Source organism: Canis lupus, chromosome 8 (genome assembly GCF_003254725.2).
Source record: "Canis lupus dingo isolate Sandy chromosome 8, ASM325472v2, whole genome shotgun sequence".
NCBI lineage: Eukaryota > Metazoa > Chordata > Mammalia > Carnivora > Canidae > Canis > Canis lupus.
In genome coordinates, this window is record NC_064250.1 from 29,388,087 (window position 1) to 29,404,804 (window position 16,718).

Consider the following 16,718-nt stretch of genomic DNA (forward strand, 5'->3'; position numbering starts at 1 on the left):
CATCTCTTTCTATCTTTCCAAACAGCTTTAGGAGAATAGGTATGGTTTCTTCTTTAAACGTTTGATAAAATTCCCCTGGGAAGCCATCTGGCCCTGGACTCTTGTGTCTTGGGAGGTTTTTGATGACTGCTTCAATTTCCTCCCTGGTTATTGGCCTGTTCAGGTTTTCTATTTCTTCCTGTTCCAGTTTTGGTAGTTTGTGGCTTTCCAGGAATGCGTCCATTTCTTCTAGATTGCCTAATTTATTGGCGTATAGCTGTTCATAATATGTTTTTAAAATCGTTTGTATTTCCTTGGTGTTGGTAGTGATCTCTCCTTTCTCATTCATGATTTTATTAATTTGAGTCTTCTCTCTCTTCTTAATAAGGCTGGCTAATGGTTTATCTATCTTATTAATTCTTTCAAAGAACCAACTCCTGGTTCTGTTGATCTGTTCCACAGTTCTTCTGGTCTCGATTTCGTTGAGTTCTGCTCGAATCTTTATTAACTCCCTTCTTCTCTTGGGTGTAGGATCTATTTGCTGTTTTTTCTCTAGCTCCTTTATGTGTAAGGTTAGCTTTTGTATTTGAGTTCTTTCCAGTTTTTGAATGGATGCTTGTATTGCGATGTATTTCCCCCTTAGGACTGCTTTTGCTGCATCCCAAAGATTTTGAACGGTTGTATCTTCATTCTCATTGGTTTCCATGAATCTTTTTAATTCTTCCTTAATTTCCTGGTTGACCCTTTTATATTTTAGCAGGATGGTCCTTAACCTCCACGTGTTTGAGATCCTTCCAAACTTCTTGTTGTGATTTAGTTCTAATTTCAAGGCATTATGGTCTGAGAATATGCAGGGGACAATCCCAATCTTTTGGTATCGGTTCAGACCCGATTTGTGACCCAATATGTGGTCTATTCTGGAGAAAGTTCCATGTGCACTTGAGAAGAATGTGTATTCAGTTGAGTTTGGATGTAAAGTTCTGTAGATATCTGTGAAATCCATCTGGTCCAGTGTATCATTTAAAGCTCTCGTTTCTTTGGAGATGTTGTGCTTAGAAGACCTATCGAGTATAGAAAGAGCTAGATTGAAGTCACCAAGTATAAGTGTATTATTATCTAAGTATTTCTTCACTTTGGTTAATAATTGATTGATATATTTGGCAGCTCCCACATTCGGGGCATATATATTGAGGATTGTTAAGTCCTCTTGTTGAATAGATCCTTTAAGTATGATATAGTGTCCCTCTTCATCTCTCACTACAGTCTTTGGGGTAAATTTTAGTTTATCTGATATAAGGATGGCTACCCCGCTTTCTTTTGAGGACCATTCGAATGGTAAATGGTTCTCCAACCTTTTATTTTCAGGCTGTAGGTGTCCTTCTGTCTAAAATGAGTCTCTTGTGGACAGCAAATAGATGGGTCCTGCTTTTTTATCCAGTCTGAAACCCTGCGCCTTTTGATGGGGTCATTAAGCCCGTTCACATTCAGAGTTACTATTGAGAGATATGAGTTTAGTGTCATCATGATATCTATTCAGTCCTTGTTTTTGTGGACTGTTCCACTGAACTTCTTCTTAAAGGGGAATTTTAAGAGTCCCCCTTAAAATTTCTTGCAGAGCTGGTTTGGAGGTCACATATTCTTTTAGTTGCTGCCTGTCTTGGAAGCTCTTTATCTCTCCTTCCATTTTGAATGAGAGCCTTGCTGGATAAAGTATTCTTGGTTGCATGTTCTTCTCATTTAGGACCCTGAATATATCCTGCCAGCCCTTTCTGGCCTGCCAGGTCTCTGTGGAGAGGTCTGCTGTTACCCTAATACTCCTCCCCATAAAAGTCAGGGATTTCTTGTCTCTTGCTGCTTTAAGGATCTTCTCTTTATCTTTGGAATTTGCAAGCTTCACTATTAAATGTCGAGGTGTTGAACGGTTTTTATTGATTTTAGGGGGGGATCTCTCTATTTCCTGGATTTGAATGCCTGTTTCCCTTCCCAGATTAGGAAAGTTTTCAGCTAGAATTTGTTCAAATACATATTCTGGCCCTCTGTCCCTTTCGGCGCCCTTGGGAACCCCAATTAAACGTAGGTTTTTCTTTCTCAGGCTGTCGTTTATTTCCCTTAATCTATCCTCATGGTCTTTTAATTGTTTGTCTCTTTTTTCCTCAGTTTCCCTCTTTGCTATCAACTTGTCTTCTATGTCACTCACTCGTTCTTCCACCTCGTTAACCCTCGTCGTTAGGACTTCTAGTTTGGATTGCATCTCATTCAATTGATTTTTAATTTCTGCCTGATTTGCTCTAAATTCTGCAGTCATGAAGTCTCTTGAGTCCTTTATGCTTTTTTCTAGAGCCACCAGTAGCTGTATAATAGTGCTTCTGAATTGGCTTTCTGACATTGAATTGTAATCCAGATTTTGTAACTCTGTGGGAGAGAGGACTGTTTCTGATTCTTTCTTTTGAGGTGAGGTTTTCCTTCTAGTCATTTTGCTCAGTGCAGAGTGGCCAAAAGCAAGTTGTATTGGGAAAAAGAGAAAAAGAGAGGAGAGAAAGAAGGAAAGAAAAGAGAAAGAGAAAAAAAAGGGAAGAAAAAAAACGGAAAAAAAAAAGAAGAAAAAGAGAAAGAAAAAGAAAGGAGAAAAAAAGGGGGTGGAGGAAGGAAACAAATCAAAAAGCAAAACAAAACAAAACAAAACAAAACAAAAAAGAACCACCGGGGAGTATCTTCTGATTCTGTGTACTTTAAGTCCCTTGGCTTCTCCTGGAAGTTGTCAGTCTAGCTGGTGTTCTGGGGGAGGGGCCTGCTGTGCTGATTTTCAGGTGTTAGCAGTTGGGGGAGCTTCTCTGCCCCTGCCTGGTGCAGGGCTCAGTGGGGGTTCTTTACCCCATGAGGCCCCAGGAGGAACAACCCCAGTGGCGGGGCCAGCTCTGGAGCCCCGGAGTCAGCTCCCGCAGTAACCCAGAGCTCTCCGTCTGCAGGGCCTGGAGGCTCCGGGGCGGGGCCGCTGATCTGCTCAGCTGGGGCAGGAGCGTCCTCGCTGTCCTGGGCCCTCCGGGCCTCTGCCTGTCCCGGGGGAGGCGGGATCCTGGGCTGTGTCCCGGCGCCCTGTGCTCCGGAGCCTGCGCTGGTGGATTCGCGCTCCCGGGCCACGCAGCCCCCTCCGCGGAGCCGCCGCCCGAGCCTCTCCGAGCTGCTCCTGGAACCGCGCAGGCCCCTCCGCACGGAGCCTCTTCCTCCGCCCGAGCCCCTCCGAGCTGCTCCCGGGGCCGCGCAGCCCCCTTCGCGGAGCCGCCGCCCGAGCCCCTCCGAGCTGCTCCGGGTCCCGCCGTGCGCGCTGCAGCCCTTAGGGAGCTCGGCGCACTCTCCTGGGCGCGCAGTTGCTGTTACTGTCCCAGGGAACCCGAGGGCATCCTCGCCCTCCTGGGTCCTGCTCCAACTCCCCGCGAGCCCCTTTCCGCCCGGGAAGGTCGGTGCAGCTCCTGCGTCTCCCGGACGGGGCTCTCCTGTCCTGGGGACACTCGCCCCGGCCTCAGCCCGGCTCCTCGCGGGGCCCCTCCCCCTTGGAGGCCTTTGTTTCTTTACTTCTTTTTCCCCGTCTTCCTACCTTGATAGAAGCGCGAACTCTTCTCACTGTTGCATTCCAGGTGTTCTCTCTTTAATTCTCAGGCCGAATTCATAGATTTTCAGGATGATTGGAAGGTTTTCTAGGTAATTTGGTGGAGACAGGTGATTTGGAGACCCTACTCTTCCGCCATCTTCTGATAAAGGTTTTATTTCATCACAAGGATATAATAATCCTAGATGTGGATGCATTTAATAATAGAGCTTCAAAATACACTAAACCGAAACCAATAGAACTAAAAAAAATAAATAAATCCACAATTATAGTTGGAGATTTCATCCTTCTTAATAATTGATAGAATGAGTTTACAGAATAACGACATAAATACAGAAATTATAAATTGGAAGGGCAGAGCAGAAACAGGTAAAAGAAAAAGATGAAATAAAGATAAAACAATTGGTAGATAGAAGGTTGGTTCCTCTCAAACTGCTTGAAATACAACCTTGGGACTGGTTGAACTGGTAATCCTCTGATTGAAACGAAGACAACCGGGATCCCTGGGTGGCGCAGCGGTTTGGCGCCTGCCTTTGGCCCAGGGCATGATCCTGGAGACCCGGGATCGAATCCCACGTCGGGCTCCCGGCATGGAGCCTGCTTCTCCCTCTGCCTGTGTCTCTGCACCTCTCTCTCTCTCTCTGTGTGACTATCATAAATAAATAAAAATTTATTAAAAAAAAAAAAAAAAAAGAAACGAAGACAACCTAGGATGAAGCATTTGTGAGCTATTTAGACTGGAGGAGTTAATTAATTGAGTTATCAATGTTGAGGCCTATAATCCCCATCTCCCCACCCCCATCAGAATTACCTGAGATACCTATTAAGGAAGAAGATTCTCAGGCCCCAGGCCCAGATCTGTTGAATCTAATCTCCAAGGATAAGATCTAAAAATCTAGTTTTAACAATCTTCCTAATGACTTGGGCTCAATGAAATCTGCAAACTACTGGTCTACGACAGGATGCCATACTAGGAGAGGTAATTCAAAGGCTGAAGTGTTTTTCGCTGTCCTCACCACATGGAAAGGTCTTCATTTTGTTCAGTGTCAGAGTCTAGAAGAGGAATTAGGGTCCCTGCAACATGATACTTGTGATTTCCAGAACTTTTGTGGGGGGGGGGATGGTGGTGGTAAGATTAAACAGCTTTACGATGAACATATAGATGTATATTTAGAAAAGAGTGAGGGAGAAGGGGAAAGGAAGAGTGAGGGACTACAAATGTATGTATGTATGTGTGCCTATGGTTATCAAATATGGGGTGAAGTTAATTTTGGTTGAGCCACAGATTCACATTCTGCTTTTTCACAAGTAAAAGAGGCCAGACACACACTTTTTAATTTCCAGAAGCTAGGCTTCTAGTTGAAGATCTAATATATCAGCCCGGCTTAACTATAACAGCTAACATTTATTGAGTACTGCACTAAGTACTCTACACTGGTATACTTTAACAGAATCTTTATAATAACCCTGTAAAGCAGGCATTATCATCCCCACTTACAAAGCTGAAACTGGACCATCAAGAGATTATAACTTGCCTCAAGTCATATGGTTATGATAAATGAAGGATTCAAACTAAGGGAATTTGGCAACAAAGATCTGTTTTCTTAGCCCACTCAGCTTTTATTAACAATGCTGGTAAGAGAAGGTTGCTTCAAATCCCTGGACTCAAAGACAGCTTCAGACTGAAGCAAGATTTTGCACTAGGTGCCAGAACCCAGCAGCATTCCCACCACTACTACTGGTTCAACTGCAGGTCAATTAAGAGGAATCGATCCCTTCAAAGTTTTCATGCTGAGGTCTCCACTGTAAAAGGAATTATAGGCCACTTCTTTTGGCCAACATGGCAAAAGACCAAGAACACTACTGGCTCTGCCTCAACTGAAAACTGAGCAGCCTTTCGAAAGCTGTAAGATTCTCTATTGTATCAGAAATCCTGGTAGAAAAAAAAAAGAAGAAAAGAAAAGAAAAGAAGAAAGGAAGAAAGGAAGAAAGGAAGAAGAAAGAAAGAAAGAAAGAAGAAAGAAAGAAAGAAAGAAAGAAAGAAAGAAAGAAAGAAAGAAAGAAAGAAAAAGAAAGACAATAAAAGAAAAAAAAGAAATCCTGGTAGCTGGTAGAGATGTTCTCAATGAGTTTTGGGGGTGAAGTCAGTACCTCCTGCAGCTGGTGACAGGATCTGCATACCAAAACAAGGAGATGCTTAAGAACTTAGAATGCTTTCATGCAAAAGAATTCCTCCTTTCCCACAGGCAGTAGGTATGTAAGAAGAGTAGGGCACATCTCTGGTGCACAACCAGGAAAACTCAAGACAGTATGGCTCTTTCTGGGGCCTGAGAATAGGCAAAAGTCCGTCACAGTTTTTCACAGGGGCAGGCAACAGTTCACAAGGGGTTCTCGGGCTGTGTTGAGTTGATCACCAAGAGTTGAAGCTAAAGAAAATGCCATGTCAGGAAAGAGACTGCAAACTGAATTTGGCAGTCTCTTTTGGAGAGTTGAAAACCAAAAATGTCAACTGGGCTGTAAATTTCAAAGGACAGAAGAGGCAGGAAAATGGAGAAGCAATCACAGCTAACTGTTATATAGACCTTACTGTTCATCATGAGCGGTTTCAAGATCTCTGAATGTTATAACACATTTACTACAACAATCCTAAGTAAGAGGTAGGTACTATTAACATCTTACAGAAGAAACTGATGGCACAGAGAATTTAAGTTGCCAGAAGACACAGACAGTATATGGCAGACTGGGATTCTGGCCCAGACAGTTGCCTCCCGTGGTCATTTACATTCATAAATATGACATAGTACGGCCTCTCTAGAAAAACCAGTAAGAACTGAACTGGAAGAGGAAGAGAGAAAACCGATGTCCTGAGGTTGGCTAAGAGTTGATCTGAAAAGGGTCTGTAAACCAGGTCAACCCTTGTTTGTGACCTACCATATACTTTGATGGGTTCTACTAGATCTGCCCAAAAAGAGAATCCTGTCAGGCAATCAGAATTCCAAACAATTCAGCCTAGTATTCCAGGATTAGGAACATTCGTTCTATGTGAAGTACAGTAACACCTTTCTTGCCCACCAAAAAAAAAAAAAAAAAAAAGTGTAATATATAATGTGGTTTACACAAAATAACAGGTTAAATAGTAAACAGGTTAAAAATAAGAATAAACTATATCCAAAAAGAATATTCTAAAATGTAAGGTCCCAATTTTTTCTAGCGAAAAAGAACAGAAGCACGAGTAGTGGTGCTAATCTTAAACAAGAAGAATAAGAGTGGTGAGCTATATAATGAAAATGTCAAGCAAAGGCAAGCATCTGTTGATAAACCTTACAGACATGTATACCTGCCTCATTTAGTGCTAACCATACAGTAAGGGTTCATTTCAGCAGCAAACAGCCGGTATGGTAAAATGAGTGCCATTAAAAGTGCTTGAGCAGCCATACTGTGCTTTCTTCCGTTTGAGTGGTTCTCAACAATTTCTTTCAAGTAGACTCTCTCTTTCCAATGACTGTCTTTTGATTCACAGCAGAGATTTTGTTTTCTACGGCATAAACAAACTTGAGGGTACTTAACATACCAGATGTTGAAGTGCAAGCTTTACTGAAGGTCTAGGTGGGTGAATCAGGTGGTAGGGGATACCCTAGGCCTATCTAGAAGCAGTTCTATAGAATGAAAAGAAAAAAAATGGAAAAGAAAAAGAAAAAAAGAAAAAAATGAATTCAGTCAATAAAACACTAACCGAAAATTGATCATTTGTAATAATTAGTAAAACAAAGGTGGAACTACATTTAACTCTATGTACATGAAGGCTTGGAAGTAATTCTAACTAAGCTCCCTGTGCATCACGTAAAGTTAGTGAACAGCACATTCTATGGCTTGTGATCTAGAAGATTTGTTTTGGCACAGTTAATCCAGTTGTTTCATGTCATGAGTCTCAAGGACTATCCTGCATCCATTTCTACAATGATGGTTCACTGAGAAGTAGTCAAAAGGTGAAATAGTAATAATATAGAGATTTCCATTCACAGTTAAAATTACCCTTAAATAAAAGCCTAATTCTCAACTAATTTGGAAAAGATAGAGAAATGTAAATTCTGTCTGAATGGCTAAGATTTTCAGATACCTGAGGTCTTGGGGTACAGAAGTACCAATAACAATGTAATTTCTAAAGGCTGGCCTGGCCCCAAAAGTCACTCAACAGATTTTACTTAAATATACAAGTGTGATGATTACAAAGATTATCTAGATATAGCTTAATGTAATAACATATCAGAACAAATACTAATGAGTATATAATTTATTCTTTATATAGCAATCTGGCAAAGTTAGAAAGCACATAAAACAGAATTAATTTTACATGACCATATCAATACTTCCACCCTTTTTCTTTTGATCTCTGGCACAGGCAATCTTGACAATAAATCATGGATAGCAGTTCTCACAATCTTGAACTTCTTTTGTCCCCTCATCTTTTCACCGTCTTAAATTATATCTGTCTCCTAATCCAGGGGTACCAAAAGGTATCTATATTATGCTTTTTATCCCATTAATCCACTCATTTGTTAGTGATTCAGCATCTTTTTGTGGGCATAATTTCCCTTGACCAAAGCAGATTCAAAAAAGTGGAACTCTAAGTTATATCTACTGATCTAAAAAATGTTTTCCCTTGTTATACTTTTTAACTGAGCTTTTAGAAATGTACTGTGGCAAAAAAGAGCTGGTATCTAGGCCTTTATCGGTGTTGAATTTTTTCCTCATAACACATACGGTTTAAATTTTATCAGACTCATGAAACCACAAAGGACTTAAATTGCCCAACAACCAGGGATTCTAGAACTGTCTACCTCCCCACTATTTCTGCCAATAATTATCTTACGTTTCCTGTGAGTGCATTCCCCATTTCCCTCTCTCCTTTCTATCCGCCTATTCTCCTCACTTAGTGTCCATAATTTCAGAGGATTCCATGACCAGCAGCACATCCAGCTTTTTCCCCTGTGGATCAGAAAACGATCACCCCCAGGATTCCAGACATCAGAGATCTTAACAAAGCAGAAACTACAGGGTGTGATGTGGAGATAAAAGACCCAGGAAATAGGATTTGGAAGAACAGTACAAAAAAACTCTTTTATGAAAAAAAGAGTAGAGGAAAAAAGAAGCAGGTGACAGATGGAATAAAGAAAGATCTACCAGTTACTCTGAACATTTATATAAAGTACTTGTACAGCATGCATTATTACATTTGAGCTATATACAAGCAAAGTGGATCAATAACTGATATGAAATCAGTTTTAAAGTAATGGTCCCACGTAAAGGGGAAGAAAAGTCCTGAATGCCTTGATCAGATTGCGCCAAGTCCTGCCTTGCACACACATCACTGTCATTCATATCTTTGTGCTCTTTCAGTAGGTCACTGAAAAATGCAGTCTAAAGTAGGCTTGATTTAAACAGCGCTCTCCCAAGACTTCAACCAGGATTCTGCAAACCTGAGCAGCCAGGGTTCCAATGCAGCCCAAGGTTGCTTTCCAGTCCAGGCTAGAGGGAGACAATGCAGTTAAGAAGAGATAGAAAAGACTTAACACTTTTTCAGAATCAGGCATGTCAATCTCTGGTCTCCGTTCCCTATAGTTCTGCTTTACTGGAGGCAGCAACTAATAAGAAAGAGTGACTTCTCCCAGCTTGGACTCCATTACTTTCCCATGATTCCCATGATGTCGCATAAAGGATTCTTAATTATTAAGGTTACTAACCCTTAAATGAAAAAGGCCAAAGAGATGGTTATGGTTATGCCAAGTTAAAAAAACACCAGTTAGAGGAGCCTGGGTGCCTCTGTCTGTTAAGTGTCTGCCTTCAGCTCAGGTTGTGAGCCCAGGGTCCTGGGATTGATCCCCACATCAGGCTCCGAGCTCCATGGGGCGCCTGCTTCTCCTTGCTTCTGCCTTTTTCTGTCTCTCATGAATAAATAAAATCTTTAAAACTAATAATAATAAACATTTAATTTGGGTACTTGCAGAAAAAGCCCTTATTTTTCTACCTCATTTTGGTGGGAATATTATTTTTTCTTCAATATATCATGAAGACTGGTTAATTTATAAAGTGTTTGAAAATGATTTAGAATAATAATGGACGTAGACCGCAAGTATATGGAAAAACGGAGAAGGGGAAGAAATTGCACATTCATATAAATATTTGGTCAAATAACTTTAGTCAATAAATGAAAATTATATACTCCCTAGTGTATAACGCACACATCACTGCCATAAGAATTGCTATGAGACGATTCGTCAAGTATCTGTGTAATGTTCCATATGCCTTTCTACCACTATTATTAAATGCTTGCTAATATTCTTTAGAAACATTCTTTCATCTATGGTGAGGTATAAGCCAGTAACAACAAACCCTGGGTACTTCACAGTTCTGCACTGGACAGCCTTAATTTTCATAGGAGTTTCTACAATTAAGGATTATTGTTTTCTGAGATCTACATAGATACAGTTAACACCTTGTGCTTTGTGTCAACCACTGTTCCAGGCATGTTTATATATAATAATTCTCAAAATAAGCCTATGAGATGTATACAAGCAATTCTCCAATGCAACCTTTGTATGGTCACTCATCACCTAAGCAAAAGAGAATCTTCAACTGTTTGGTTTCTACAAGTATCTTAGGAAGAAGAGGGGGAGCAAGCCTTAGCCATTACTCAGCAAGAATCAATTTTTATCTAAAGTGTTTACATGCAATAAGAAAAATATCTAAGCAGGTATGCCTGGGTGGCTAAGCGTTTGCCTTCGGCTCAGGGTATGAATCCTGATTGGGCTCCCTGCATGGAGCCTCCTTCTCCTTCTATTCTGCCTCTCTCTGTGTGTCTCTCATGAATAAATAAATAAAATCTTAAAAAAAAAAATCTAAACAGACAATAAAATGAAGATAAATTTCCTATAATTAATACTTTTTACATATGCAATAATATGAGCTTCCTGCTATAGAAGTCAAATTCTATTCCCCTTCTGACTCATGTACCCCAAACTGCTTCTAATTTTATCTGCTAGTAAGAGTTCAAAAGGAAGAGCAAATATATATCTTTCCTTTAGACTAGGCAGAGCTAATTTATTGGCCTTGACACCCAGGTGCAGAGGGCTCAATTAGGTCCCAAAAGCCTCAACCACCATGTCATAGGAACTTTTTGAATTTTTTTTGTGTGTATTTTTTTTTTAACTTTCATAGCCACTATTCAGAATGTTTCCAGAAGAGTTAAAAAATAAAAAATAAAAAAAAGGTAAAATGAGAAGGAAGTCAAAAGCTGCAAAAGCTTAAGAGACCATAGTGAGACTGAACCCTTTCGAGAAGATGTGAAAACTTATATAACATGGAAAGACTTGAAGAAGCAATTAGAGCAGAGTGATATGGGATTTTGTGAGAAGTGGCAAGTTAGGGACAAAAAAAGCACCATTGTGTTTTCACTGTACTTCATATGAAGGCCTGGGACACCCACAGGATTATATATTGTAGAAAACTATTTAGAAAATGCTAAAATGGAGTGAAAATAGGTGTTGCTGTCATGCTAATTAACAACAATTAATTTATAAGTTATAATTGGTTTATAAGCTATCTGCTTTTAAAAAGATTTGAGAAGGCTAAGTCCACATTTCCTTTCAGTTTAACATCTGTAGGCTCTCCCGGTTTTTCTCTTGATTTATGATGCTACTATTCTCATGATATACCCCAATTCTCCAACGCAACCTTTGTATTGTCACTAATCACCTAAGCAAAAGAGAACCTTCAATTGCTTGGTTTCTATAACTCACAGGATATAGTCCAAAGTCCTTAGCACTGCAGATCTACCCTTGTTCCTTTTCTAACTACTCTCCCAAATGCACCATTTAAGGGCAGGTACCCTTCACAATCTCCTCCTGTCCTTGACCAGAAACCTCTGTCTCTGTGGTGGTCAAATCCCAAGCCTACTGTATGTGTCTTGGCCCCTACAGGTGCAACCTTAATTTCCTCAAAATGCCATGCAGTTTCATGCCTCTGTGTCTTTGTATATGTTACCCCATCTGGCTAGAGGCCTTTCCCAGCATCGCCCCCCCCCCTTTTTTTTTTGCTTGATTTATTTCATCCTTTAGGGTTCAGTCTTACATTATCTGGGAAGCTTTCCTGATACCCTCACCCTCGGGTAGTGGGTCAGATGCTCTCTGGATACCACACACATTCCCTGACTAGCCTCTAAAATGCTTCATCACTTTCTAGCTAAGTAACCTTGAACAAGTTCATTAACTTTACTGAGGCTGTTTCTTCATAAAACAGAAGGTTACCATTAATTTGGTATCACTATGAAATAATGTGAAAAATCACTTTATAAACAGTAAAGCACTATGCATTAACAATTTTACCATAAACCGAAAGAGTACACAATATTCTAGATGAATATACTTTAGCTGATTTAAAGATAGGATTCATCCTTTGATCTCCAGACTCTTCTCCAAGGATGCATTTTATCTAACTTTCTGCATTTTATCTAACTTTCTCGCTCTACTAAGTCCTTGTTTTTCTATATTCCTTTCCTTATATTCAAAGGAAAAAAAAAATCTATAGTGATGTCTATGACATTTGAAGAAAAGACTAAGTGGGAAGCTCCTGAAGGATAATGACTGTCCTTCCACCTTTCCTGATGCCTTCATGAGACTACTATATTAGGCACAAATAGGTGGCAAAAATGAAAGAGCTGAATGAATGAATGAATAAATGAATGAGTATAAGTATACCCTATCCTTCGTGAGCTTGTAATCAAAAGGAGTTATGTGACAAATCCCATATGAATCTGGTCTTGTGTAAATGTTAACGAATGCCTTCAATGTCATCCTTAAGTGTAATAAGAAATTAAATTTTCTGCTATGCTTATTTGGTGATTTGATACACACTGTAATTGCTATCTTAGTGACTCATGCTTAACATAGGTTTTAACATTATCAGAATCACTCATGCAATTCAATACCTATTTATTAAATATCTACTGCACCAGGCCCAATGAGAGTATGAAGATAAAGGTGGACTCTGTCCATAGATTGTCAAACATATAGAAAGGAAGCTAAGTCATGAATATATATATTAATACAAGACCGAATATTGTAAAATGTATCCGAAGGCCAGTGACAACCAAAGAAGACAGAGTTAGGGCACTAGGCCCATAAGAACTAAAACTATATATTACAAACTACTGGTAGCCAATCGTTTCTGTTACAGTAGAATAGTATATATCACATATGTAACATTTACTTTTAATCTAATTGCAAACTTAATTGTGCTATCTAATTTAACAAGAACCCACTATTAACGCTGATAAATCACACGTGTGCCAAAGACAGTTGCAAGCAGGTTAGGTATATTATTTCATTTAATCTCCCCGACAACCCCGCAAGTAGACACAATTATCCCTATTTTATAGATGAGGAAACAAGGCACAGGCCTCGTAAGTTTTCAAGGCTAAGAAGCAAACTGAGAATACGTAAACGAGAACGTAAGAAGGGACAAAAACGAGTAATCCACAGACAGTGAGCGGACCCATTCGCCAGCAGCAGTGCTCTCTCTCCACGTCTCCCGAATGCACCCGGTGGAAGCTACCCGTCTCCTTTCCTTTCCCGCCTGGGATTAACGTTCCTTTCCTGAGTTCATAACTGAACTGCTGATTCTCGAGCAGATCATCTCAAAACGCTCCCACTCCACAGGGCGGGCTGCTCTTTAAATCATAGGCAGACATCAGGGTAAACGAGACCGAATCAGATCCCCGGGCGGACAGAGCGCGGGTGGGATGGCGAAATTAAACCTTCGGGCTGGGCATCACCGCTCCTGGATCCCCTCCAGGGGATGGCAGCAGCACCCAGCTCACCCCAGGCAGCGCTACCCTCGCACAGTCTTCTCCTTCGGAACCCCAGGCAGCTTGCATTTTGCCACCTGCTCTTTAACCCTTCACCTGCCGGCGCGGCGGGTCTCCTCTCCACCCCGCTCCTACCGAACGCCAGGCCTCGCGCGCCTGCCTCTCCGCGGCGGTCAAGTCCCGAGCCCACCCGGGCGCTCGTCGGCCCCCGCAGCAGCCCGTCCCGCTCCGTCCCCCGGCCGGCTACTCACGGTTCCAGTACACCGGGTAGCACTCTCCTTGGGTCACATCCACCTCGTAGAGGCCGCCCCGCACACACACCCGCTCGATGTTCACCAGCTCCTCCATCTCGGGCTCGTGCCCCGCAGCGCGCGGGCAGAAGCCGCAGACGCGGTCCCCGTCGTCGTCGTCGTCGTCCTCCTCCTCCTCCTCCTCCCCGGAGCTGGAGGCCGGGCCGCACACTCGGTCGCCGTCCGGGGCCTCGGCCCGGGGCCGGCCACCGGTGACCTTCAGCAGCGTCCGGAAGGCGAGCTCGATGCGGAGCGAGTCGTAGCCGATGAAGGGCTTCCAGGTCTTCTTGTCTTCCTTGTAGAACCAGCGGACCTCCTCGGGGCCCAGCTCCGTCACCACCTCGTAGCGGTGCCTGGCGGCCACCCCGCCGGGGCGCGTGCGCTTCCTCTCCCCAAGCGCCCCTCCCGCCGCCCCGCCGCTCCCCGCGCCCGCCGGGACTAGCGGCGGCTGCGGCGGCGGGTGCAGCGACGAGGAGCTGCCGCCGCCGCCGCTCTCGCCCTCGCTGTAGTAGCGCAGCGAGGAGCCCGACTCCGCCGAGCTGAAGTCATAGTTCTCGTCACTGAGGCAGGGGTCCAGCGCCAGGTGGTGATCGTGGTCCTCCGCGCCCGGCGCCAGGTGCAGCCCGGGGTCCCCGCGCAGCAGGGCCAGGGGCACCTCGCCGTCGCCCGGGGCCCCGCCGGGCAGGTGGTCGAAGCGGCAGACGCCGCCGCCGCCGCCGCCGCCGCCGCCGCCGCACGCCGGCTCCGCATCCGAGCCCAGCTCCCAGGCTGCGCTGCCGCCGCCCCGGCCGTTATGCTTCGGGCTCCGCGGGGAGCCGCGGCCCGGGTAATTCATGGTGTGGAGACGCCGCCGGCTGCCCGGCCCCGCGCAGAGCCGCGGCCCCCAGCGCTTCCGCCACACATTCAACGCCGTCGCCCTCTCCACCGGTAGTTTTTAATCTTTCAAATCCCAACCGGGGCTGCGGCGGCAGCGGCGGCAGCGGCGGCAGAGGCGGTGGCTCCGCCCACCCGAGGCCCGCGGCAGCCGCAGCCGCGTTCCACCGCCCGCCCCATTGTCGCGCAGCCCGGAGGGGCGGGGCTTGGCCCTGGCCCCGCCCCCGCCGGCCGCGCGCGCCGCCCCGGAAGCCCCTGCCCCGCCGGGCCTCCCGCGAGCCGCTGCTTTCTCGGCTCGGCCTCCAGCGGAGGGTCTGCTCCGCGCGCTGGCAACGCTTCCGAGTTCTCAGTCGTTTTCCGCCTCCGCTCTGCTCTCCCTGCACACCTGCCTCAGCCCTAGGGGTCAGAGCCCAGACGAGCAGAGGCTTTATCCCACCCATTCTTGTATTCTGGCTCATGAGCCCGGGGAGCTGGAGCTGCATGAGAGGGGGCCCCCTGGAAGTTGGGTTCTCCTGACCTTGCTTTTGTTGACCTTACGTCCTCATCTGGACTTTCTCAGTCACTTAGCTCTGGTCCCTCCACAACTGTCGGCCTGTCACACAAAGGCATTGCACCGCATGCCTGCGATCCCTAATGGTGGCATTACCATTCCCTCGCAGAAACCGAAGTCTAAGCCTTTCTTCATAGGCCACCTGCTATTATTGTTTATCTTTTGATACATATATCCTGTTTTCCCAGCCTCATTGTAAGGCCCTTGATGGAGACCGAGTCCGTATGTCTCAACCTGTCTCACACAGTGGGCGCACAATCAATGTTGATGATAATCGTGGCAAGTGCAGCCAGTTGTGATAGATTATTACACTGAAGGCCGAAAAACACTAGGTCCTAGACTTAGTTTTACTAACCACAGGCGAGTCACTTCATCTCCTTGATCTTTTTGGTTTCCTCATCTGTAAAATGAAGTTGTTATTTGACCAGATGATCTCTCAAATGTCTTGCAGCAATGGAATTCTATGATCTTCCCCGGTTCTTCCTGTTCTTTATGCATCTCTGAGTCTGTAGCTCACTGTCTGGGAGCAGATTGAATGCTGAGCCTCCACTGTGTAGTTCTTTTATATCACACACAAAAAAAAGTTTTATAAGCACAACACCCTATGTTGAGAATCCAGGGAAAAACAATCTCCAACCTCAGTGTTCTCAATTCATGATCAGATAGTCTACACTGTTTCTTTTCCTCCCTTTGTGGAGGAATCAGATCAGTGGGGCAGTATTTCTTGCCCGGTGAACTAACCAGTTGGAGATTAAGTCATAATTTAAAGCATGGCTGTCCCTAGCTTGTGCTATATGAATTTGAAAGAAAGGGCATTGCTTCCTGTGTGCAATGCAAGATATGAAACAGTGTTGAAGTTCATGGGTTAGAAAGCAGAGCATGGGCTGGATTTTTGCTCCAATTTGTGCCCTTGCCCAAATGATGATTTTATGTAGTGAACGACATGCCAAATTGGACACAGCACATCTCAGAGCCCTCATCTTTATTAATACTGCTTTCTGAATACTTGCTTTTCAATTTCTTCTCCAGTCTTTCTATGACACCATGCAGAATATGAACTTCGGTTATGAGCTTTGCTCTATTTACTACCTATGAAAGCATTTATTCTGTAGCGCTTTGATATATGTGCCAGGCACCTCTGTGCTAGGTGTCAATACAAAAGGGAATGGGAGAGACTTAGTCTCTCCTTAAGGAAGGAACCTTATGATCTAATGAGGGATACATACAAGTACACAAATACATTATAGTAGAGTGCAATAAATACTATAAAGAGGATTCAAAATAAGTGATATAACATTTAAAATATCTCTATTTCTTCGGGTTTCTTGACATAGCCTACCTGTATAGCATCTGATCTGATTATTTTAGCCAAATGTTAACCTGTTAGGAAAGTACCATTCTCATTAATGAATATTATCCTTTAGAAAAAAAAGATTACTCTCTACCCTGTATGAAATGAATGTTTCTATTGTTTAAATGTTGTGCCTGTTAGGTTTTACTAAAAGGGTTATCTTGTTGTGGTCGATTGGATAAGGCCACATTTGTTTAGGTAGCATGATC

General features: G+C 43.7%; 1 protein-coding gene across 8 annotated transcripts in view; it reads right to left on the minus strand.

Moving 5' to 3' along the window:
- Nucleotides 1-14,712, minus strand: part of DDHD1 (DDHD domain containing 1) — a 109,217-nt gene extending 94,505 nt beyond the window's left edge. For 2 of the 8 annotated variants that reach the window (XM_025442401.3, XM_025442400.3), the window contains exon 1: nucleotides 13,697-14,708. In XM_025442401.3, coding sequence (XP_025298186.3) covers nucleotides 13,697-14,570 — 874 coding nt within the window. In that variant the 5' untranslated portion in view covers nucleotides 14,571-14,708. Of the gene's footprint in view, nucleotides 1-13,696 lie in introns of all 8 variants that reach the window. The other 6 variants (XM_025442406.3, XM_025442403.3, XM_025442402.3 and 3 more) reach the window with 5 other exon arrangements.
- Nucleotides 14,713-16,718: the final 2,006 nt, after the last annotated feature.